We start from the raw sequence: 25,750 nt of genomic DNA, 5'->3' as shown, positions 1-25,750 counted from the left end.
TATTATTTTCATTAATGTTAGTATATTTGTATTATTAGTATTATTTATATCATTTATATATATATATTATTTATGTTTTTTACCCCTCTATTTGCCTGCTCTTATCTTGTATATCCTCTATTAGGGTTGTGTCAATTAGGTACTTTGATTGATTGATTGATTGATTGATTGATTAATTGATTGAAATGTGAAAATGCAGAAAATTTTATGTAGCCTAAGTGTTAAGGGTTATGGGATAGAATGTAAAGTTAGGTCCTCATAAAACACAGAACCCTGTGTGTGTGTGTGTGTGTGTGTGTGTGTGTGCTATATGGTAAATTATGCGAATAAATATTGTATTATATATTCAAATATAATACTGTAATACAAATTTACCATTTAAAAAACTGACTAATACACAGCAGATGCTGACTAGGCCTCCTCACCAGGACTACATTCCTAAGCAGAACCTATTCCACAGACCACGAAAGCAGGATGTGTCGCTGAGGAAAAGAAAGAACGTTTGCAGTGCAGTCAGAGAAACTTGGAGCTCGGAGAACACGTCGTAAAGGCCTGTTCCTAACCTTATTTTCAACCAAAATGATGTGCTTTAAGTTTTTCGGCTGTAGGCATGTTGTCCTCAAAGTTTTCCTCGTACAGTTTCTTGCTTCCTTGCAAACTTTTGCTGCGCCCTCACCCATCATAAAGTTTCCAGGTGATGATACTTCTTTCACAGACAAAGAAGTGGCTCTGGTGAGTGCATTTTCATTTCGCTGAAAGAATAGAGCAGTTCGTTAGTTAGCAAGCTTATTATTTTTATTGGCTAATAATTATTTCCTTTAACAAACATATTTATAATACATTTTAAATACGTTTTTTTTGTTTGTTATTTCTGTATATTATTGTTGGGTCCCTCAGAACTTTAACTTCAACATTTTTCACAATTGTATCATTTTAAGTAGTTGCACAGTATGTAACTTCCAACCTTTATTAACTGTTGCAATATCTATGGAAAATGTAAAGCACAAGTACACTATGGCCCAGTTTCACAAAAAGGGCTTAGACTAAGCCAGGATTAAGTCTTAGTTCAATTAGGGAATTTAAGTAGCTTTTATAAATGTGATTTAGGAAAAAAAACATTACTGGTGTGCATCTTGAGACAAAAGAATAACACTGACAAATTTTAAGATATGTCAGTGCAACTGGCTTTCAGTTAAAACAGCTCAAACATGCATTTTAGTCCAGGACTAGCTTAAGCCTTGTCTGTGAAACTGGGGGTATGTGTTTACATGGTGGTTGGGAAAATGTGTGTTAAACAGTTCCAGTAAAGTTGACACATCTCTCTCTCTCTCTCTCTCTCTCTCTCTCTCTCTCTCTCACTGTCTGTCTGTCTTTCATTGTATCCTTACTAATCTTTTTTACAGCACTACTTAAATAAGTTCTATGGCTGCCCAAAAGACAGGTGTAATCTGATGGTGTTGAAGGACACACTGAAGAAGATGCAGAAGTTTTTTGCTTTACCTGAGACAGGAGACATTGACCAGAAGACAGTAGAGATCATGAAGAAACCACGATGTGGAGTTCCTGATGTGGCCAATTACAATTTCTTTCACAGGAAGCCCAAGTGGGGACAGAAAAACATTACCTACAGGTGTGTGTTTTATACCTCAGACAATGCTGAGCTAAGTCTCCTTACTGTTTGTCAGTCACTTTAACCGTTTAATATACATTTACAATCCTGTCAACACCAATGATTCAGTATTAAAAATGTGATCTTTTATTAGTTAGAGAGCAAGAAGTTTTGTGCTTACAAAAAATATTTTTAAAAAGAAACATGTATCATATTTGTGTGTCAGTAGGCCATTCAAAACAAAAGAGTGCACTATCATCATATCTTTAAAGAATGTTCCCAGCGGGACTTTTGTGGCTATGTTGGAGGTGGAGCTTAAAAAGGAACAACAAATCTAAATGTATTAGGTTATAAAGTTGTGCAGACTACAGGAAATGCAAGAAATGTTTGGCCATGAATGAATATTTACTGTCATTGAAGGAATTGGCCAACAATCAAACACAAAACAAGTGATCAATAGTCTTTTGTAACAAAAAGGACAGAGTTGGGATCTTGAGGATATTCACTGGCCTACATGTCCTCACAGTGTTTAAATGAGTCATGACCACAACTATGTTGCTTTACCAGTAAAGTTTTCAGGCTCCCTACACAGATTTGTGGAAGAAATGGCTCAGCCATTGATTTTCTGCCAGTGTCAGCTTTGCTAATTTAACAGATATTTAGATTTAGAGCCTTCATAAAGAAGTTTAAATTAAGCCTAGCTCCTCATTAAATGTTAATTAATATTAAACAGCAGTTAACATCAATAATAATTGCAATAAAAATTGTACAATCAGGTTGGCATTTGCAGACAGTTTATCATTCCCGAATGTGCTGTTCTGTACATTAAGTGAAGCTGTGAAGCTTCCTACTTATGAAACTGTAACTGTAACTCTGAGTCTCTGTCACAATTGGTTTTCAGTTTCAAACCTAGGGATGCTCTCTTCAGAATGTTAATATTCAAATTTATCATGCTGTATTGAGGTTACATCTAATTTTCAGAACTCATGTTTTACAGTTTTGCCTACGGGAAATTTTTTGGAAAGACATTTCAGTATTTCATCGGCTGAACAGATTGTACTTTTATCCCTCACAACCTTTTCATTCATGTAAAATTAAAGGTTTGGTTCACCCAAAAATGGAAATTGCCATCATTTACTCACCATTATGTCATTACAAACTTGCTTAACTTTCTTACTTTTGTGAAACATACAATGTCCATACAATGAATGTCAGTTGTCACAAAACTTGAAAAAAGATTCCTCACCAACATTCTTCAAAATATATTTTTCTGTGTTCCAGCATGCAGGTTTGGGATGACATGAAGATGAGTAAATAATGAATGCATTTTTATTTTGGGGTGAACTGTCTCGTTAAATAAGTTCTAATCTGACTAAGGTCCATAGGCTCACTATTTTGCAGGTTGACTTGTAGAATGCCATTAGCGATGTTTCCATCCAAAGATTCAAATTAAATTTATGCGCAAAACTGGAATATCGCATAAAACATATGCGAATAAAGCACTGTTTCCATCCAATGAGTCAAAGAGAACAAAATCGTCACTTCCTGGTAAACTGTGGCACTAAATATCACTAAGAATATAGGAGAAGCCACTGAATATAATAATTTTCATATATGATTTTCATTATTTGCATTATCTGCTTGCAGAGCGAGCAGACGTAACATAATAAATGCTGTCAATGCTTTAGGAGGTGGATGCTGCTGTTTGGGAACGTAGTCGTGTAAGACAATTATACAGAAATACTTTGACGACAGATTTTGCTCAGGCATTTCAGAATGACCATAACAACATATAGATCAGGGATGGGCAACTTTGATAGTGACGAGGGCCAGCATTTTTTCTCCTTTATACCAAGGGGCCAGATTGCTAATCCACGTCCACACACCTGTTACACCGTTTTACTCAATTTCCTTTTTATTGAAGGAAATTAAAGTATAATTAATGTAATTTGTTTTTAAATATTTTATTAACTATAAAACGTGTGCAGTTAAGCTAATTCAGAAGGGAAACTGTTGTCAGTTGACAGCAATATTACCCCAACAAATAAACATCTCAATTGCATTGTCTGTAAATTTGCAACAAACAAATGTACAGAGGTCCTATTTTTTTATTAGTGGCCTACAGAACATTTTCAAAACAACATAAGAAGACAGTTAAAAAGGGCTTATTAAAACAAACAAAAAAAAAGTTATTCCAAATGGTACCATAAAATAACCAGGTAACTGCAGGATTTTTAAAATCGAAATGCACTTCACATTTCAGCCTTTAAACAATTTTTAAGAAAAGAGATGAGTCAAAATTATCAATTATTAATTTAAACAATTATTATCAATCAATTATTATATTAAATAACATATAAATATATATTCATGTCTTAATTGTTTCGATTTTTATAACGCATTAGCTTTTTGTCGATCCACTGGTTCACATTTAAGAATATGTAGCAAAAATAGCAGACGGGCTTATTGAAAAAGCAAATTCGTTCTCTGCCAGCAAGTTTCACTTTCGGAACTGCAGAAATATAGCAGTTTCCCCGGTAACTGCAGTACAAAGCAGCGCAGCGCCTGACTTTGAAATGTGCAGTGGTCAAGTTTATTCAGTGAAATCATAGCCGACATACTAGTTTAATCGACATACTAATCTATATAGCAATTATTGTCTTTCTGTCCCTAAATTTAAGACCTCTAATAATTAAGACTTTATGTATAATTTAAGAGTTTTCATGGCCTTAAATTTAAACGATTTAACTGAAGACTTTTAAAGGACCCGCGGAAACCCTAAGAACATAGTTCAGTGCTAGTTCATAGAACATAGTTTATAGTTTCTGTCATGCATTTGGCAAAAAAGCTTTTGTTGACAATGCATTTTACCTTTGAAATTTGAGGCAAGTGCAACTCTGGCGTCCCTGTTGTTTGTGCATAGTGGTGTGATGGCGATTTAACCTCTTAAGACCCGCCAAAACATTTTAGGAAAAAATTTGCATTTTTTCATGTCATTACATTGTTTAGAGCATTAAAAAAATGTTTAAAAAAAAATTATATTTCTTTCAGAAGTTATGCTACGTCCTTGATGGAGGACATCGGGACTCAATTAAAAAAAAATATTTAATAAAAAGACATGAATGAACATGCATAGGCAAAAACAGTAGATTTGTTTTTAAATTACCAATACATTTTTAGTTTTCAGGATTTTTGATATACCATTTTTCTTTATGCAAAATGTGTATAAAATGGCAAAGTTGTCTCCTTATATATATTGTATCTATAAACTAAATCTAATTTGCATATTCATGTGTTTTTGGGGCAACATGTAATGAACAAAGAAGTGTAATAATGGGAGTAATAATTGACAAGATTTTCATAATAATATATTATATTTCATAGGAATATTGAAATTTTCAAACTGTCAAACACATCTTACCAGCAAACATACACTCGTTTTCATCCTTCTATCCACTCTCTGAGGCAGAAGTCTCTAAACTCATCCTTTCCAATCATCCTACTACTTGTCCGCTTGATCCTATACCATCTCGCAAAACATTTTAGGAAAAAAATTGCATTTTTTCATGTCATTACATTGTTTAGAGCATTAAAAAAATGTTTTAAAAAAAATTATATTTCTTTCAGAAGTTATGCTACGTCCTTGATGGAGGACATCGGGACTCAATTAAAAAAAAATTATTTAATAAAAAGACATGAATGAACATGCATAGGCAAAAACAGTAGATTTGTTTTTAAATTACCAATACATTTTTAGTTTTCAGGATTTTTGATATACCATTTTTCTTTATGCAAAATGTGTATAAAATGGCAAAGTTGTCTCCTTATATATATTGTATCTATAAACTAAATCTAATTTGCATATTAATGTGTTTTTGGGGCAACATGTAATGAACAAAGAAGTGTAATAATGGGAGTAATAATTGACAAGATTTTCATAATAATATATTATATTTCATAGGAATATTGAAATTTTCAAACTGTCAAACACATCTTACCAGCAAACATACACTCGTTTTCATCCTTCTATCCACTCTCTGAGGCAATGGTGGAGTCCTTAACCATCTTTAAGAAACGACTAAAAACACATCTGTTCCACCTTTATTTGACCCTCTAACTCTAACACTTTCTATATCTACTTTCTACTTCATCTATATTTATCTTCTTTTTTATTTTTATTTAAAAAAAAAAAAAAAAACTTTTTATTTTTCTTTTTTATCTACTTTTTTTTTTTTTTTGCTTTATACAACATTAGGAAGATCCGCCCCTTTCTTTCTGAACATGCAACACAACTCCTTGTTCAAGCTCTTGTTCTATCCAGGCTGGACTATTGCAATGATCTCTTGGCAGGTCTTCCAGCTACTTCTATCAAACCTCTACAATTAATCCAAAATGCCGCTGCAAGATTAATCTTTAATGAGCCGAAAATAACGCATGTCACACTTCTGTTCATCAGTTTGCACTGGCTACCAGTAGCTGCTCGCATTAAATTCAAGGCATTAATGTTTGCCTACAAAACCACCACTGGCTCTGCACCCATTTACCTAAATTCATTACTTCAGAGTTATGTGCCCTCTAGAATCTTGCGTTCTGCAAGTGAACGGCGTATTATTGTGCCATCTCAAAGAGGCACAAAATCACTTTCACTGACTTTTTCATTAACTGTTCCCTCATGGTGGAGTCCTTAACCATCTTTAAGAAACGACTAAAAACACATCTGTTCCACCTTTATTTGACCCTCTAACTCTAACACTTTCTATATCTACTTTCTACTTCATCTATATTTATCTTCTTTTTTATTTTTATTTAAAAAAAAAAAAAAAAACTTTCTATTTTTCTATTCTATCTACTTGTTTTTCTTTGTGTGTGTGTGAGTGTGTGTGTGTCTGTGTGTGTATAATATATATATATATATATATATATACACCTTGCTACGTGTACTGCGTTAGGCTAACCGAGACTTGTCATTTGCACTTATATATTGTTGCTCTTTTGTTAGTTTTGACTGCTTTTATTGTCCTCATTTGTAAGTCGCTTTGGATAAAAGTGTCTGCTAAATGTAAATGTAAATGAAATTTAATTTATTTCCCTATTCATTTGTTGTGTCTCCCAAAATGCATAATAAACATGGTTTTAGTCCCGGTGAATGAAATCAATATTACAAAATATTATCATATTTCCATAAGAGTGTCACTAAATTAATATCAGACATTTTGGAAGACCAAGGAGAGGAAGTGGTCATGGTGAAACTTCCAAACATTCAGTATCTCTGAAAAGCCCTGAATGTGCTCTGTACAGGATATCCAGACTTAAAACTGTGGCATGTATAGTCACAGAGAATTTCACTAAAATATAATGTCCTCATATGAGGATGCAGGGTCTCAGTAGGTTAAATAACAGATTTCCAAACATATAAGTATCACCTTGAACTTGAAAAAAAGATAATCTGTTTACCATCTTGACTGGAAATACTGTTTTCATGGTCAGTTTTTCATTTATTATTTGCTAAAGTTAGCGAATGTTTACAGAGTTCATGTCCTACTGCGCTGAAATTAACTGGAGGCTGGAAACGAGCAACCTCTCCTGGTTGGAGATAGTATTAACATTATAAACTGAAAGCAATCTTTACGTGACTTACTTTTCAAATGTTTTAAAATTGATCATCCAAGTCTAATGTGATCCAGCGGGCCGTACTAAAAGACATTGCGGCCCTCCAGTTGCCCTTCCCTGATATAGATGCTGTGAACGAGATCGGTCCACTGCTAGTCAAGTTATCCCGTCCCATAGTGCAAAGTCACATGACTTTTTCGATGCGCATGGAGGAATTTATTCGGTAAATGTGTTTCCATCGTAGTTTATGCGCATTTTTTCTTAGCGGATAAAAAGTTTATCCTACTCAAATGTGCGCATAAGTTTTTTATGCACATTTTTAGAATTTATGAGCATCTTGGTGTTTCCATTCAGCATTTTTTTTATGCGATATTCCAAAATGCACATAAAGATAGGTGGATGGAAACGCAGTTAATGTCCTTGTAGATTGTGCTGTGGTTTGGTACTAGAAAGTAGCATAACTTTAGTATTTCATGTGATTAAGATACATGCTCTAATAACTGCCACAAGTTCAGTTAGCATTTGCTAGTTGCTTTCATAACTGTGCACCTGCAAAGAACATTAAGCGTTTCATGAAGTTCTTTCATTTAAATATACAACCTAGGCTGCCAAACAATGGCAAGAGCTCTGATGAGCATTCAGCCCCATTGATTGTGTTGTAATGACCCGTCCCATAGTGCAAAGTCACATGACTTTTTCGATGCGCATGGAGGAATTTATTCGGTAAATGTGTTTCCATCGTAGTTTATGCGCATTTTTTCTTAGCGGATAAAAAGTTTATCCTACTCAAATGTGCGCATAAGTTTTTTATGCACATTTTTAGAATTTATGAGCATCTTGGTGTTTCCATTCAGCATTTTTTTTATGCGATATTCCAAAATGCACATAAAGATAGGTGGATGGAAACGCAGTTAATGTCCTTGTAGATTGTGCTGTGGTTTGGTACTAGAAAGTAGCATAACTTTAGTATTTCATGTGATTAAGATACATGCTCTAATAACTGCCACAAGTTCAGTTAGCATTTGCTAGTTGCTTTCATAACTGTGCACCTGCAAAGAACATTAAGCGTTTCATGAAGTTCTTTCATTTAAATATACAACCTAGGCTGCCAAACAATGGCAAGAGCTCTGATGAGCATTCAGCCCCATTGATTGTGTTGTAATGATGGCTGCACGGAAAGTTCCTTGTAGTCATTGTACATTGTAAATGGCTGTCTTTTGTCAGAGGCTAGCAGTATCATCTGTGTATTCCAGGGTGGTCAGAATAACAGTGTTTCACCCCATGCTGTTCTTGGACTATTGAAGAGCTTCTCTTACTGATTATTAGTACAGAACCTTTTTAGTTTTTTACACCTGACAAATTTGTTTGATGTTGCTCCATTTTTCTGTAGGGGCCATTTCAGACTGCCTTATAATGCCAGAACAGGTTTGAATTTGACAGTTCTGTTTGACAGGTTTGAAGCGGAGATCCCTCCTTAGGAGAATGAAACCAGACCATGCTGCACACCAGCAGGTGATCAGTGTAACCAGCTGTCCTCTGATCGCTGTGTGTGAGTGATCTGTAATAGCTTGATGATGATTGGACTGAGCTGAGAGCTTGGACATCCCCATGTCTCTTTGTAATGCAAAAAAAAAGAGTTGGTGGCAAACTATTGGGAGGCAAAAAGCATAGCAAAGAGCATGGAAGCATCCAAAGGTTTACTGCATATGATACTCGAGTTTGACGTTGTCATTGTGGAACATGACATAACATTTAAATGTACATGTTAATTCAAGTGTAATAAACCATTCTCTGTTATCCCTTTTAACCTGAAAATGATTCTCATGCTGGTGCGTCTCCGAAATCTGAGATGGCGATGGGCTGCTGTTCTCCATCTGTCAACACTTACGTTCTTCCCGGTGTAACGGCCACTAGCGTATTTACGGTAGTTTTGTGGCAGCATAGCATGTGTCTGTGAAGAGATAATCTGCTCTACTGACTTTTGTCTGACTTTATTTAATTTCCCTCCTTTTCTGTGTGTGACCTGAGTTGGATACTTGTGTACATTTTTCCTCACTCGATCCCCATGTATGTGGACAAGTGTGTTGGTGCTTGAGGCATTTTTATTAAACCCGGGAAAAATACGCCATTTTCTCATCTCCCGTGAATTATTCTCTTCCAGCACCACACAGTTTTCCCATCTGGAGTCTTCTCCCACCACCCTCCCATAATTTGAATTGCCCAAGCCTCGTTATATGAATAATCACATCAATATATTATTCCAAGGTTGTCCAGTTGCCAGTTCTTATATGAAACACATCTTACTCACACAATGGACATATCATACAAATTTCAACCCATTTGGAACCTCAACCTGGTAACCTTCAACACCGTAGCAGACGCAGGAAGTGGAATCAAGCATTACTGGTAGAAATGGGAGAAGACTCAGGTGGTGCTCAGGTGGGAAAAGGAGATAGCAGTAGATAAATTACTCCTTTGCAATAATTGTAGTTAAATACTGTTTATACTACTTGGTGCAAATAGTGCCAGATATCTGCACCTAACTAGCACATTATAAAACCGTATGCAATAACGTATTGTAACGTTTATTATTATTTATTAGCTCTAAAAAGGGGAATATTTATGACGAATTATAACTGGTTATGATTCGTAATAAATATTTAGATTATATCTTCGAATTAACTGTAGCAGAATCAATATTACAATTATTTGATCTGTCCGTCCACCGAGCAGACAATATAATCATTTATCAATTCAAGGAATATTTATTTTCTGGCCACGGAACAATAAACTGTCCTTCTTTGTACAGTGCTAGCAGTAATTCTTAGCCAAATGTAGCAAAGGTTCAAACATTCATTGACTTGGAACTGTGAACAGTAAACAGAGACAATTCGTTGTGAATATAAGGGATTTAATAAAATGAAACTATATCTAACATATAACTAACTAAAACATATATACACAGAATGAAACAAAGTAAGGAAAAGATAGAGAATAGAAAAGAATGGCAGTATTTCACATCACTTAACCACAACCTCTGAAAAATCATCAAAGAATCCAATAATCACCTTAAAAGAGACTGAGATTTAAACACGCATCTGAATAATTTTAAGCGGTTACTTGCATTGGTTTCGATCGCTGAAAAAGAGTCCGGATGCGGTAGATAACGGAGCTCTTTTGATGAGTTCGTGAGGAGTCAGCTGGAAGTTTTTACTTCTGGTTCTTCTGAAGAAAAAGTCCACAGCGACTAACGTTACTTGAAAGTAAAAACTGCCGGAAAATAAAACTCAAGAGGAAGGTCTTGAGAGTCCTGAAAGGTGTTGTCTCAAACGAAGAAGAAGTTTTCTGAGCAAAGTTATTTTGGGCTGATCGCTTTTGAGAATTTCTATTCTGTGTGTGCTGACCAATGAGAGACATGGATTTTGAGCGGGAGAATCGTCTTTGTCTCTTGTTTTATGGCTCATTTGCATGCTTTATGGCCAGTCTGGAATATCCGTAGTTTTAACCCAAAATATCGTGCGAGTCATATGATGCGTTTCACAATCACATACTATACGTCATTGTCCGAGAAATGAAGAACAGGTAACATTGATACCAAGAAACAATAATCTGGAATAGATTAAACCAAAGATACACACATACACCTGAATATAAGTGTTTTATGGCTTTAACTAATACAAATAACGAGTGGTAACTCATCTAATCTAACAAGGGAATGTACACACAACACATGCATATACCAGATACAATTATAACTGATTAATTATAGTCTAAAATAAAGAAATGTCTGTATGTGTGTGTGTGTGTGTTAGTTTGGGTGTGTGTGTGTGTGTGTGTTCGTTTGGCCATTCACAGCTCTCTGTGGAATGTTTTTGATCAGAAGATTCCAGGATTCTCGTGGGGCTGGTTCTAATCTTTTTGACGGCGAAGAACCATTTGGCAATTTAAAACCCCTATACAACGTAACATCTCTGACCAGAACTGTAATTTATATGCAAATGTCAAAAGGCTAAAAGGGTCTTTTAAGCCATAAACAGTCCAACACTCCAGCATGATCCTACGCAGACGCTACACAATACAGATTGTGTCAAAGCAACTGAACCTTTTTAGGAAAATAGTGTGTCAATAATGCAAAATGACAATAGTAAACACTAATTTTTCAGTTAAAGTTCATCACTGAATTCAGTGATGTCAACATCCAGCTCAGTTTAAATAATATCTTTGTAATCAAGTCAACGATATCGCTGGAAATGAAGTGTCCCCAACTAAGCAAGCCAGAGGCGACAGCGGCAAGGAACCAAAACTCCATCGGTGACAGAATGGAGAAAAAAGATTAGTATTACCTGGTGTCCTCCAGTCATTTGTAATAATTGGGGAGGTTGTCTGTGATCTTAATCCCGTGCGAATCGGCCATGTCTGTAAAAATTCTCCCGCAAATGACCTACCATATTTCGCCGTACCCCAATGTCCTGTTATACTATTAGTGTGAATCAGCATCTCTGTGATTTGGCCAGCGTTTGGCGGGTCGTATATCATTTTTCGAGGTTTTTGTTTCCTGTGCACCTTTTTATCCATCTTTTGCGAAGAATGGAGCTGCGTTGGAGTGTTTGATAGTATTTTGGGTGCTGTCATATCGCTACACCATACAATTTGCAGAAGTTAATGTGTTAAAAATAAATCAAGCATAAAGCTTGAGATATTATTTTAACCTGGTGAAATGTAAATGATATGAGGATGCAGGGTCACAGTAGGTTAAATAACAGATTTCCAAACATATAAGTATCACCTTGAACTTGAAAAAAAGATAATCTGTTTACCATCTTGACTGGAAATACTGTTTTCATGGTCAGTTTTTCATTTATTATTTGCTAAAGTTAGCGAATGTTTACAGAGTTCATGTCCTACTGCGCTGAAATTAACTGGAGGCTGGAAACGAGCAACCTCTCCTGGTTGGAGATAGTATTAACATTATAAACTGAAAGCAATCTTTACGTGACTTACTTTTCAAATGTTTTAAAATTGATCATCCAAGTCTAATGTGATCCAGCGGGCCGTACTAAAAGACATTGCGGCCCTCCAGTTGCCCTTCCCTGATATAGATGCTGTGAACGAGATCGGTCCACTGCTAGTCAAGTTATCCCGTCCCATAGTGCAAAGTCACATGACTTTTTCGATGCGCATGGAGGAATTTATTCGGTAAATGTGTTTCCATCGTAGTTTATGCGCATTTTTTCTTAGCGGATAAAAAGTTTATCCTACTCAAATGTGCGCATAAGTTTTTTATGCACATTTTTAGAATTTATGAGCATCTTGGTGTTTCCATTCAGCATTTTTTTTATGCGATATTCCAAAATGCACATAAAGATAGGTGGATGGAAACGCAGTTAATGTCCTTGTAGATTGTGCTGTGGTTTGGTACTAGAAAGTAGCATAACTTTAGTATTTCATGTGATTAAGATACATGCTCTAATAACTGCCACAAGTTCAGTTAGCATTTGCTAGTTGCTTTCATAACTGTGCACCTGCAAAGAACATTAAGCGTTTCATGAAGTTCTTTCATTTAAATATACAACCTAGGCTGCCAAACAATGGCAAGAGCTCTGATGAGCATTCAGCCCCATTGATTGTGTTGTAATGATGGCTGCACGGAAAGTTCCTTGTAGTCATTGTACATTGTAAATGGCTGTCTTTTGTCAGAGGCTAGCAGTATCATCTGTGTATTCCAGGGTGGTCAGAATAACAGTGTTTCACCCCATGCTGTTCTTGGACTATTGAAGAGCTTCTCTTACTGATTATTAGTACAGAACCTTTTTAGTTTTTTACACCTGACAAATTTGTTTGATGTTGCTCCATTTTTCTGTAGGGGCCATTTCAGACTGCCTTATAATGCCAGAACAGGTTTGAATTTGACAGTTCTGTTTGACAGGTTTGAAGCGGAGATCCCTCCTTAGGAGAATGAAACCAGACCATGCTGCACACCAGCAGGTGATCAGTGTAACCAGCTGTCCTCTGATCGCTGTGTGTGAGTGATCTGTAATAGCTTGATGATGATTGGACTGAGCTGAGAGCTTGGACATCCCCATGTCTCTTTGTAATGCAAAAAAAAAGAGTTGGTGGCAAACTATTGGGAGGCAAAAAGCATAGCAAAGAGCATGGAAGCATCCAAAGGTTTACTGCATATGATACTCGAGTTTGACGTTGTCATTGTGGAACATGACATAACATTTAAATGTACATGTTAATTCAAGTGTAATAAACCATTCTCTGTTATCCCTTTTAACCTGAAAATGATTCTCATGCTGGTGTGTCTCCGAAATCTGAGATGGCGATGGGCTGCTGTTCTCCATCTGTCAACACTTACGTTCTTCCCGGTGTAACGGCCACTAGAGTATTTACGGTAGTTTTGTGGCAGCATAGCATGTGTCTGTGAAGAGATAATCTGCTCTACTGACTTTTGTCTGACTTTATTTAATTTCCCTCCTTTTCTGTGTGTGACCTGAGTTGGATACTTGTGTACATTTTTCCTCACTCGATCCCCATGTATGTGGACAAGTGTGTTGGTGCTTGAGGCATTTTTATTAAACCCGGGAAAAATACGCCATTTTCTCATCTCCCGTGAATTATTCTCTTCCAGCACCACACAGTTTTCCCATCTGGAGTCTTCTCCCACCACCCTCCCATAATTTGAATTGCCCAAGCCTCGTTATATGAATAATCACATCAATATATTATTCCAAGGTTGTCCAGTTGCCAGTTCTTATATGAAACACATCTTACTCACACAATGGTCATATCATACAAATTTCAACCCATTTGGAACCTCAACCTGGTAACCTTCAACACAGTAGCAGACGCAGGAAGTGGAATCAAGCATTACTGGTAGAAATGGGAGAAGACTCAGGTGGTGCTCAGGTGGGAAAAGGAGATAGCCGGGGCTATTTACACTAACTCCACCCACCAACGTGTGGTTGGGTTACACAAGATTACAAAAGACACCTTTCATACGACGACTCCAGTGGCGTAGGTAAAATAGGGCATAATTTTAGCAGTTATTATTTTGCCGTGATCGACCCGAGTTCAAATCCACCTTTTGCCGAACTCGTTCTTCTCCCTTTTCACATCACGTATCACATCGGAAAGGAATCTATTTTCAATTTTTAAAAAATGAACGAAATATTCGAAAAAAGTGGAAAATAAGGTGCCTCACAGATGTTTATTGATTAAGGTTAGGGTTAAGTGTAGGGATGGCTTTATTGTCCCAAAGTGGCATGCATTTGATTTTAATAATTATAATTTACACTCAATACTGTAGCGTCTGCGTAGGATCATGCATGAAGCGTTGGACTGTTTATGGCTTAAAAGACCCCTTTTAGCCTTTTGACTTATTGCATACGGTTTTATAATGTGCTAGTTAGGTGCAGATATCTGGCACTATTTGCACCAAGTAGTATAAACAGTATTTAACTACAATTATTGCAAAGGAGTAATTTATCTACTGCTATCTCCTTTTCCCACCTGAGCACCACCTGAGTCTTCTCCCATTTCTACCAGTAATGCTTGATTCCTCTTCCTGCGTCTGCTACTGGGTTGAAGGTTACCAGGTTGAGGTTCCAAATGGGTTGAAATTTGAATGATGTGTTCATTGTGTGAGTAAGATGTGTTTCATATCAGAACTGGCAACTGGACAACCTTGGAAAAGAATCTATCACTATTTGCTCTTAGTGAAAATAGCATCTATTGCTAAGAAAATATGCTATTTCCACAGTGTAAATAGCATCTAATTGCTTAGTGTAAATAGTATATATTTTTTGTACTCTGCGGCTGCAGCATCTTTTTTTTTTTTTACTAACTCTGAAATGTCTGTATTTGACATTCCCTGACCACTTCTATGACCATAGCCGCTTCCCTGACTCTCTGTGGTCATTAAAAACCCCATGGCACTTGTCGTAAAGAGTAGGGGTGTAACCCCAGTGTCCTGGCCAAATTGCCGCCACTGGCCCTTGTCTATCATGGCCTCCTAATAATCCCCATCCACTTGATTGGCTCTATGACTCTCTCCTCTTCACCTGTAGCAGTGTGTGTTGAGCGCACTGGTGCAGTGGTCCTGTGGCTGCCGTCGCATAATCCAGGTGGGATGCTGCACACTGGTGGTGGTTGAGGAGAGACTCCCCACATGATTGTAAAGCGCTTTGGGTGTACATAAAGCGCTACAAATGTATCATTCAAAAAAATAAAAATAAAAGATTAAGGTTATTCCTAGCATTTGGTGCCATTTGAGTCGCCATGTTATAATGTGGAAAAATTTACTAATACTTTGCTAAATGTTCAGGTCTCAGGGAGAGGAACTTAAAGGGGTCATATGATGCTATTTTAAAGACCATTATTTTTTGTATTTGGTGTAACAGAATATGTTGACATGCTTTAATGTTCAAAAAACACATTATTTTTAAAATACTGTAGGTTATTGTAGGCCCTCTATCCCCCGCCTCTCTCAAACACATCGTTTTCAACAAAGCCCCCTCCTTTGACAAGCGTAGTCTGCTCTGATTGGCCAGCTGACCCAGTGCATTGTGATTGGCCGAAAACCACAAGCACGCGTCGGAAATGTAACCCCCCTTACCATAAATCGCGAGCTTCAGCTTTCAAAGTAAATATCAAGACAGTTAATAATGTCGTTAGTTTTACCATCAGTTCAAGCCCGAAAGGGCAACAGAGTCGCGTGACAGACACAGTGATGATGCAGTACACAAGCCGCGGCTAAGACAGTTGACGTGCTATGATTTCTGACAGGCAGTTCACTCTCCTGTGATGTGACCCTGTCTCCCCCCCCACACACACACACACACACACCCACCCGGCATGTTACTCTGCGCAAAACTCCACATTTGAACAGTCAATAGCAAATACTTAAACTAATAACAAAACATACTTACAGACGCTGAACCAGAAGCACCAGATTGTCATAGCAAAGTCGGAATTGACCGGGGTTTTTTTTTTTTTTTTTTTTTAAAGAAATAGCCTTTGTGCACAGCCAGCCTTGTACTCTAGGTTAAAAAAAAAAAAAAGTAGTCCATAAAATTTGTTGCACAAATTCAAACATCTGGGTTGTGCTGTTCTGTAGTAAATAAATCTCAACTAATGAGTCTTAATTGCATCTACTTCCAGAAGGCCAAAAAAAAAAAAATGTGCTTTTGCACTGAAACACACACACATCGTCTCCCTGACATGGCTGCATCAACACTACTGCGGTTCCTGAAACCACGCGTTCTTTCTTTGCGTGCACATTTTGGCGGTATTATGCTAATATTTCCACAGTGAGGTAGATATGTAGGGGTGTGTTAGAATGAGCTGTTTTAGGTAGGCGTGGCTGACTCTTAACTTTTATAACGAATAGCTCTTTGAATTTGAGACTTTAGTCTTTGCAACTTTACAGATCTTCTTTATGCACCAAGAGCTTGTAACACTTCAAAGAGAAAGGAAAACTTGAAATTGAATCATATGGCCCTTTTAAATCACTGATGCCAGAAAGCAGTTATGCAAGAAAACACCCAAAGGATACCAATAACACTTCAATCAAGCAATTGTTTTTATTTGAGGTGGGGGACAAAACCGTTCTAAACTGTTAATGCAAACAGGGAAAACATGCCATAAGAATAAAGCACTGAATTGAAAAGATCTCCAGTAAGTGTCAAGCAAAATACCCATGACCATTTCAATGACCACATCCCCGACCATTCCCTTGACCACATCCCCGACCGCTTCCCTCACCATGACCACTTAACTGACCCTGACCTCTTGCCTGACCCTCTTCCCTGGCCACGTGGTTCATTGCATGCAAATCCACCGGTAGTTGGGCAACATTTCTGTGTGGCAGGACACTGGCCATCATGGAAACAGCTTTCAGCACAGTGGAATCATCTCCGGTATGGGATATTGACCTGGCTTCACTGAGTTGACACAGATGGTCAGCTTTAGCATGTGCATATCGACAGTATGCCACTTCAATATACAGCACAAAACACTCGAAGCATGAATAGCAAGTTTTACCTACAGAGTTAATTATATTCCAAGTATTATTCTTCTTTATTTTGTAAAGTCATCCTGTGCTTAAAACTATCCCAAGGAATGAATTCAAACCTACTTTAGACGAGAACAACAGAAGGCAAAGTCTCTGCTTAAAACTTAAATTGAATTCAATGGGTTACTAATGTTTTTTTTGGACCCATTATTAACTGAAACTCACTGAAAACAGGCAGCACGCAAACAGGCCCACGGTGAAGTCGACAGTATGTGTGTCCTCCAGGGCAGCCTTTATCAGAAGAACATCCTTGACAGGACGGCATGACCATCAGCCTCGCCGGACATAAACCGTCCACTAGAGGATTCAAGAGGATCATTAGGGGAGGCCAGGGAGTGTGGTTTCAGCATTTGTAAATCAGGGGGTTAGCAATAGGTCTCAAACCCAAACACAAATTTTACATATTTGTCTGCTTCAAATCAAAAGTGTTTTAAAACCTACTACTCATTCCTAAATGGTGTTAATTACTTTCAAATACTGAAAATCCCTTATTTCTGCATTTCTTCAGGCTGCATAATGAAGTCAACAGATATTCTCACCTGTGGTTCGTCTTGGAATAGCGCGAGTTATGCTCAAGTATCCAAAAATACACGATTAAACAGCAATCAACAAGAAATACATTCGAGCTGTCATCCTCCCAACCTGCAATCTCACAATGATCTCTGCTGGAAAATGCGCTGAATTGGTGCGTCAGAAGGAGCGGACAGCGATGCGCACAAAACTAAAATGAATACGTGTTGCTGCAATATCAACCTCTGTAAAATGGGGTTTTAAAGATCCAAGGAGATCAGGTCATTTCCAACCCTGATCAAACTCGCCTGCCTGTAGCTTTCTAGTTATCTGAAATGCCTTGATTAGCTTGTTCAGGTGTGTTTGATTGGGGTTGGATGAGCTGAATGCTGCGTTCACGGCATGTCATAATAATTAAGGTAGCCTAATTACAAGAGGATTGTGCATTTCTATGGTGACGCTATAAATTATTCTTCTTCTTCTTTCTTTTTTTATTATTAACCAGAACAAAATACACAACAATAATGTACAAGAGTGTGCAAACCATTTATTCAGTAATCAACAACTGTGTATTCGTGGAAAAAATTACAAGTCTTGTTTGCTTTTTTATTAACAATGTTCTCCAAACTGGTGCAGTAGTCCTTAAATGTTTGACCCAACACGCTGGGTTGTTTGAAAATGACTATTGCTGGCTTAAAATGAACCAAAAATCAATTGGAATAAAAAAAACCACACACAGAGAACTACTAGAGGCAACAGTAATAAGCAAAGGTGAAAATGTATTAATAAGCAACAACGCCCATGTACAAAAATATAAGACAAATTGAATACAGCATAATTTTCAATATTACATGCATTTAAACTCGTTTATCAAGCATTTTAGAAATACAAATATGACGACTGGTGACTTTTTGTCTGGACTTATTAGCATATGCATTCTTGAGCCACTCAAAGTCATGAGGAAAAAAAGCAAATACAGTACCCACTTTTCTACTATAACAATATAGCAAATAATTCCATAAATGAGTAACATAGAGATAAACAAATATTACATAAATATGGGAAAAATTATCTTAAATATTTCTGAATTTTTCTAGAAAATATGGAATAATCACTGGAAATTATAGTTAAAAAAGAAGGCAATATTGTTTGCTTCTTCCGCAGGATCTTAGGGCACACCCCAGATCTGGATGAAGAAACTATTGATGATGCTTTCTTTCGTGCATTTAAAGTCTGGAGTGATGTCACACCTCTGAAATTCAACAGGATAATGGATGGAGAAGCTGACATCATGATTAACTTTGGCCGAAATGGTATTCAACAAAACCTTTTGTCTATGTCTTTCTATAAAATATGTTTCTATGTAAGTTTCTGAACTACTGTGGTGTAAATGTACAAACCCCAGATCCTTTTTGTCCCCCCCCTAACCACTGCTCTTAACTACTAAGTCACATACTAACCACAGTCACTCTGGAAAATCCTTAGTATAAAGCTTTCTGCACCAGAGATTGATTTTCATTGTGGTCTTTGGAAATACCATTATGAGATCACAAGGCAATTACAAAAAAGACAGTACTGTCACAGTGTAAATCTTTCCTGAGGATTCTGTAAATAAAAAATTGTGGAAAAAATCTAAAGAAAATGAAACTATACATGAGACCTATGTTAAAACGACACAATTACCTACTCAAAACATGTTGGATTAAAACAAATATTTGAGTTAAATGAGTTCTATTTGTTATAGAACATGGTGATGGTTACCCATTTGATGGGAAGGATGGTCTTCTGGCTCATGCCTTTGCTCCTGGACCTGGTATTGGAGGAGACTCTCACTTCGATGATGATGAGCTGTGGACATTGGGAGAGGGACAAGGTATATGAATTGTCTTGCTTCTGGTGACTTGTTACCTCTTTAAATTCAAGTAGCTGTTTTTTTAACCATTTTGTTTATCAAATGTGATACAGTGATTTCCTGCTCTCTCTGCATCTTGATTTAGTGGTAAAGGTGAAGTATGGCAATGCAGAAGGGGAGTTCTGTAAGTTTCCATTCTTGTTCATGGGTAAAGAATACACCAGCTGCACCTCTCAGGGTCGAGATGATGGGTTCCTATGGTGCTCTACCACATACAATTTTGATGAAGATGGAAAGTATGGCTTCTGTCCTCATGAGCGTGAGTACCCTTTGTGCTAAGTTTTAGAGTAAAGTATAATTCGACACTGTTCCCATCCAAAGTGGTCTTAATTTGGGGAAGAAATGTGTGTGACACATCGTGACTGTAATAATGTCATAATCACTGACTCACTGAGTTTTGTTCCTTCCTGTGTTGCAGTCCTGTTCACATTAGATGGAAATGCAGATGGAGCTCCTTGTAAGTTCCCCTTCACATTTCAGGGTGAAAAATATGATAGTTGCACCACCTCAGGCCGGGATGATGGGTACCGTTGGTGTGCAACTACTGAAGATTATGACCGTGACAAGACTTATGGATTCTGTCCTGAGACGGGTCAGTCTATAATTTGTAATAAGTCTCAATCCAGAGCAATATTTATTTAGATTTCTTTGAAAACCAAAACTAAATATAACTTATACCATTCAAATGTTTGGTAAGTAATTCAAATGTTTGTCTGTAAGAAATTAATACTTCAGTAAGCATTCAATTGATAAAAAGCAATTTGTTACAAAAAAGTAAAACAAAATTATAATAATAATAATTTATATTATTTTGAACTTTATATTAATCAAAGAATCCTGAAAAATCACTGAAAATATTCCTGTTTCATGTTGTATATTTCTGTTCAATTAAATTCTTCATAATGCATACTCTTAAAAACATATTACAGAATAGTGCCTTACAAACCTCACTGTAAGCAAACCAAAGGTGAAAGTGGCAAAAAAAAGCACATGTAAAACAACAAATGTTTAGATGTTGCTCAAGACATTTTACCATTCACTTAAGTGGAAACATAGTGATGCAATAACAAAACCAATGTTACACCGTGTCTACACCGGACGCGAGTGGCGCGGCGCGACAAAATACTATAGAACTCATTATAATCAGTGATGCTGTCTACACCATAGATATACAGTATATACATATCTATGGTCTACGCTGGATGCGGCACAGCGCAACACGACAAATCCCCGACAGAAAACTGCTGCTGCGCTCTATTCATGACGTATTGACACAAATTTCAAATGATTTTCAACGGTCGCTTTGTCGCGTCCAGTGTACTAGACAGACTTTAGCTGTTGCGGCGCAGACACGATGGTACTCATCTATCGAGAAGAAACAAAGCAACCTCGGCATCCGATCGCAGGCCTTCCGCTCCTTGAGTTCTCTCCAGCGCTGGAAAGCTGATCCGATATTTACACGGGTCCTACTTCTTGCCTTATTGCCTTAAGCCTTCTTTTGTTTTGTTGACGTTTTTTATCCACCATCTCTATCTTTCTGTCGCTCGGCTCGCTAATGTGAGCACTGAATGCTCTGTCCTCCACATCCAGAGTAGACATGCCCCTTACTGCTGATTGGCTACAAGTTTGTTTTGCTACTCAGCCTGAATCAGTTTTCTAAAGCGTTTTTGAAAAATCGCTTACCCCACCTTTAAATCAGTAATGTATCTGTCTATGCAACTGGTTTTTAAGGTCAGTCTTCATCAAGTCTTTAAAGCAGTTCTCCATTCACTCCTCAGTTTCCAGCAGCCTGTAAAAGCTTATTTTTTTCTTTATTACAAGATCTTTTCCGTTGTGTTACTGATCTGGCATAAGCAAGTCAGGAGCACAGAACTCCTCATCTGGTTATAATTCCCTGGGAATGCAGCTTCCTATTTGTGTATGTGTATGTGTGTGTGCTGAATAAAAGAGTCATAAAAACAAGTCTAGTATGGTGCAAGCCATCACTTTGAATTGGAGCTTTGGACCACAGTTCCATACTTGAGCAGAACTTTAACAAAACACAGCTCTGTTTATGCCATGTAGCTGGTGTGTCCTTCATTTTGAATCTGTCGAGTCAGTGTGATTCAGACTGTTGAGTCTGTGTAATTGAGAAGGACTCCTCCCTGATGCTTCTCTTAGCTCCTGTAGTTTTTCTTTAGGTTCAAATGCCATGATCTAATATGTGGGTTTACCACTAACTACAGCTTGTGTTATAGCTTGTGACATCATATTTGAAAAACAGATACACACACTTAATCGTAACAGTTTCCATATCACTGCTTCTTTTGCTTCTCTTGGTATTTTATTCGTTGTTAAGCATTTTATTTGTTTATTGTTCTAATTAAGAGCTGGCCCTTTTTCATGTTTAGAATGCTGTAGATCATACTTTTTAAACCATACTTTTATAACACCAATTTTGTCATTATCAACCTCTAAAATTTTGGGTATTTATTTAAATGACACAGCCATGTCAACGGTCGGAGGAAATTCAGAAGGTGCACCCTGTGTCTTCCCCTTTAAATTTCTGGGCAACACTTACGACTCCTGCACCACGTCAGGACGCAGTGATGGGAAGATGTGGTGTGCCGTCACCAAAAGCTTTGATGACGACCGCAAGTGGGGCTTCTGTCCTGACCAAGGTGGCATAGAGATATTTTGTATCATTATTTCATTATAATTTGTAGCATGCAAAAAAGATTTAGTTGTTGTGATGTCATAAAAAAAATTTGTTTTCCACTTCCTGTCTCTGTGATTCTATACTTATGTAATTGTAGTCAGATTAATAAATTGGCCTCTGTATTTTTTTCAGGCTACAGTCTATTCCTGGTGGCGGCCCATGAGTTTGGCCATGCCCTGGGTTTGGAGCACTCTGAGGACACTGGAGCTCTCATGGCGCCCATCTACACATTCACCAAAACCTTGAGGTTATCTGATGATGACGTTAAAGGCATCCAGGAGCTCTATGGTGAGTGTGAAGTGTTGAAGACGGTATTGAATAGAATAGACTTAACTTAGGCACTTTAGTACTTGCAAGTTCATTATACTTGTTTAACAGATGTTGTGATGAATATGATGAAGTATTTTTCTCTTCTTTATTCCTCTTAACACTTTTCTCTGTACAGGTGTACCAACAGACAAACCATTGCCCACTGATCTCCCTCCGGTCACGCCGATGGATGTATGTAATGAAAACATCATATTTGATGCTGTAGCCCAGATCAGAGGAGAGATCTTCTTCTTTAAGGACAGGTAACTAAGGACACCCAATTCACAGAAAGGCCTGAATGTTAAAGGCACAATATGTAATTTTTCGCCGCTAGAGGGTGCGTATTCAAAACAAACAAAGAGACAAAGGCGTAGTTTGATGACGCCGTGACTGAGTGTGGAATCATGGGAGTTGTGATCGTCTTCATCCCCCCAGCCGATGCAATCCAACAGGACTCGAGCAGAAATCATGTTCATGGATGAGCTAATGATTTGTTAACGTAGTAGAAAGAAGCAGGGTGAAGCTGAAAGCCGTCGAAGCGAAACGAGGCCGCTGAACGAGCGCGACACACGGCTCGAAAGCAGCAGAGCTTTTATTATGCCACAGTCGACCGCTTCCGCTCCTTCCTGTAGTGCGTATGTGGGGGGAAAAAGCAGTGCTGTTTTATCACACTAGATACATTTGAAAGTTAAACTAAATTAAAACGCACAACATATTAAAGTGTCTTTGGTGTTTCCATGTTTTCTACAAAACAAAACCGGAAATCGAGGGGTTATGACGTCATTGGCAGGCGACACAATGACACTATGGACGCAGTCCGTGTCACTAGTTAAAATTGCTTATTTCTCTGGATTTATACATTCTTCGAAACATTTGGGATAATATAAGTACACAAGTCAGCAAAATATATAACACTGTTCTAGTGGTTTTTGGATATTTTAAAGGGGTCATAAAGATTTTGAAGATTTTTTAAAGATCATTATTTTGTGTATTTGGTGTAACAGAATATGTTGACATGCTTTAATGTTCAAAAAACACATTATTTTTCAAATACTGTACATTATTGTAGGTCCTCTATGCCCCGCCTCTCTCAAACACTTAATTTTCTACAAAGTTCCTCCTTCCGACAAGCACAGTCTGCTCTGATTGGCCATCTGACCCAGTGCATTGTGATTGGCCGAACACCGCAAGCACTTGTCCTTACATATTGTGCCTTTAACCTTATTCCCAAGGTGAATAGAAAATAACAGAGTATATTCAGGCAGGATCATAGTATTGCTTACTTTTGGCTTTTTGTCCACAAAACATCAATGCAATAATTTGACCGGTTGAATAGAACACCATGATACCAGGCACACGCAACTGTGGGTAGCAGTTATTTCATTTAAGCATTAAGGGAATGCTCAATTCATCTGTTTGCAGTGGTTTCAAAATCTTTCCGCTTGCATGCACAGGAAATGGCCCCATGGCCATCTGGGGAAAACTTCATAACCCAGTTTATCTGCCTATTAAAAAACTTCAGCATATCTTTTTGAAATCATTATGAATGGAAGTTATGGCTTTATAGTGGTTGGAATAACAGGATGATGATTTAAACAGGAGAAGAATCATGCTGATGCTTTAACCACATTGTTAGTCCATAATTCAAACAAAGTAAGTGAGAGCGGATAGAGAAGGGAAAGTCCACAAATCTGATCCCACATCCCAAAATCAAAATACTTTAACATAGACATTACCATATCAGGGGCATTTTTATTCCTTTGAGTACATTGTTTTTGTCTGGCTGAATTTTGCTAGGATTATTTAGTGGGAGACTAAATTTGCCGACTGCTTTAATGTAGCAAATGGTCATGAGAAAGTAAACACTTTACAAATTGCTGATTATATTAGACATTTGTACTTGTTTTTATAGTGTCGTTCTATAGGAGACTTAAAATTTGTAAACAACATATTTGTATCCTAAAATCAACCCCTAACCAGTATTGTGACAAATTGTTTACCTTAAAACAATTAGTCAAGAATATCTCTTAGAGTACTGTTCAGGGTACCTCTGCCACAGTATTGAAGTTGCTTGAGTTACCCCGTTATGCGGGTGCCTGAGAAACAACCTAAATAAATCAACACACATGTATTATGTCCATTTAAATATCATTTACCATTTTGCTATTAAATAAATTCTAAATAATAAAATAATAAATACTATTCATGCTCCACACTTATTGCTTGCATAATCAGAGGTACAGTAAATATCATAAATGTTAACATTTTGGAGGGGTGTCCAAAGCAAATATAAGGGGAGTATAAAGAGTGCTGTCATTGGTTTTCACCAACGTGCTCATGGATCAGGAGCTCTGGAACGAAAAGGAGCCAGCCACTATTCTACACACACCTCCGGTTTTAAAGCTGACTGCTGTGCGGTTACAGAGATCATCACAGGACCACACACACTAAAAAGAGTGTATTCTGCCTGGGTATGAGTGTATGTCTGTATAGTACTCTGTATAGGACTCTTATACCCTCTAAGCAAGATCCTGAAATACTGATCTAAAGTATCCAGATCATGTTGATTCCATAAATCCAAAATAAAGCCTGTTATTTCCTTTATCTTTATGTAGTGATGTTGCTAAAACGTCACCATTATTAATTATGTGGCCAATGAGCGATCACCCCGTTTAGGGTATATAAGTTGGTTGGTTCTGCCTCTTGCTGTGCGTCATGGTCGAAAGCCCGCCTCTTCCTTCCTGTTGTGGCCTTCCAAGGTAGGTGTTTTTAGCCATTTAGCTTAGCTGTCTGGTTGGCGTGTTATTTTAGTGATTTGTGCGATCTGTACCTCTCTAGTGTGTTGTTAGGCTGCTGAGATATACTGGGTGCGGTGCGTTGTTGGCTCTCAGGTAAGTTAATGACGTTTGGGAAGCTGGGGGAAATTGTGTTCAGCTTAATGAGTTTTTGTGTTTCAGTGTGGTGTGCCTTCATGGCTCCCATTGATTGTGGCCTTGCAGTGTAACGTAGCCCAGGTCGTAGCAC

At 37.5% G+C, this 25,750-nt stretch overlaps 1 protein-coding gene and 1 long non-coding RNA gene across 2 annotated transcripts in view; one reads left to right on the top strand and one right to left on the bottom strand.

Annotated features, from left to right (window-relative positions):
* The first annotated feature begins 445 nt into the window (after nucleotides 1-445).
* The window catches only part of LOC107563472 (72 kDa type IV collagenase-like), a 33,914-nt gene continuing 8,609 nt past the window's right edge, over nucleotides 446-25,750 (top strand). The window contains exons 1-9 of the mRNA XM_016248362.1: nucleotides 446-732; nucleotides 1,404-1,630; nucleotides 18,972-19,120; nucleotides 19,552-19,680; nucleotides 19,805-19,978; nucleotides 20,138-20,311; nucleotides 22,206-22,379; nucleotides 22,550-22,705; nucleotides 22,863-22,989. Coding sequence (XP_016103848.1) covers nucleotides 580-732; nucleotides 1,404-1,630; nucleotides 18,972-19,120; nucleotides 19,552-19,680; nucleotides 19,805-19,978; nucleotides 20,138-20,311; nucleotides 22,206-22,379; nucleotides 22,550-22,705; nucleotides 22,863-22,989 — 1,463 coding nt within the window. The 5' untranslated portion in view covers nucleotides 446-579. The remainder of the gene's footprint in view (nucleotides 733-1,403; nucleotides 1,631-18,971; nucleotides 19,121-19,551; nucleotides 19,681-19,804; nucleotides 19,979-20,137; nucleotides 20,312-22,205; nucleotides 22,380-22,549; nucleotides 22,706-22,862; nucleotides 22,990-25,750) is intronic.
* Nucleotides 16,788-18,101, bottom strand: LOC107563474 (uncharacterized). Its single transcript, XR_001606104.1, has 3 exons — nucleotides 17,837-18,101; nucleotides 17,463-17,594; nucleotides 16,788-17,166 (listed from the first exon to the last, which is right to left on the bottom strand). It is a non-coding gene; the product is annotated as an uncharacterized lncRNA (long non-coding RNA).

Source organism: Sinocyclocheilus grahami, unplaced genomic scaffold, assembly GCF_001515645.1.
Source record: "Sinocyclocheilus grahami isolate Dianchi unplaced genomic scaffold, SAMN03320097.WGS_v1.1 scaffold876.1, whole genome shotgun sequence".
In the NCBI taxonomy this organism is placed as follows: domain Eukaryota; kingdom Metazoa; phylum Chordata; class Actinopteri; order Cypriniformes; family Cyprinidae; genus Sinocyclocheilus; species Sinocyclocheilus grahami.
The sequence above is the reverse complement of the archived record's forward strand: the minus strand, read 5'-3'. Positions and strand labels throughout refer to the sequence as shown.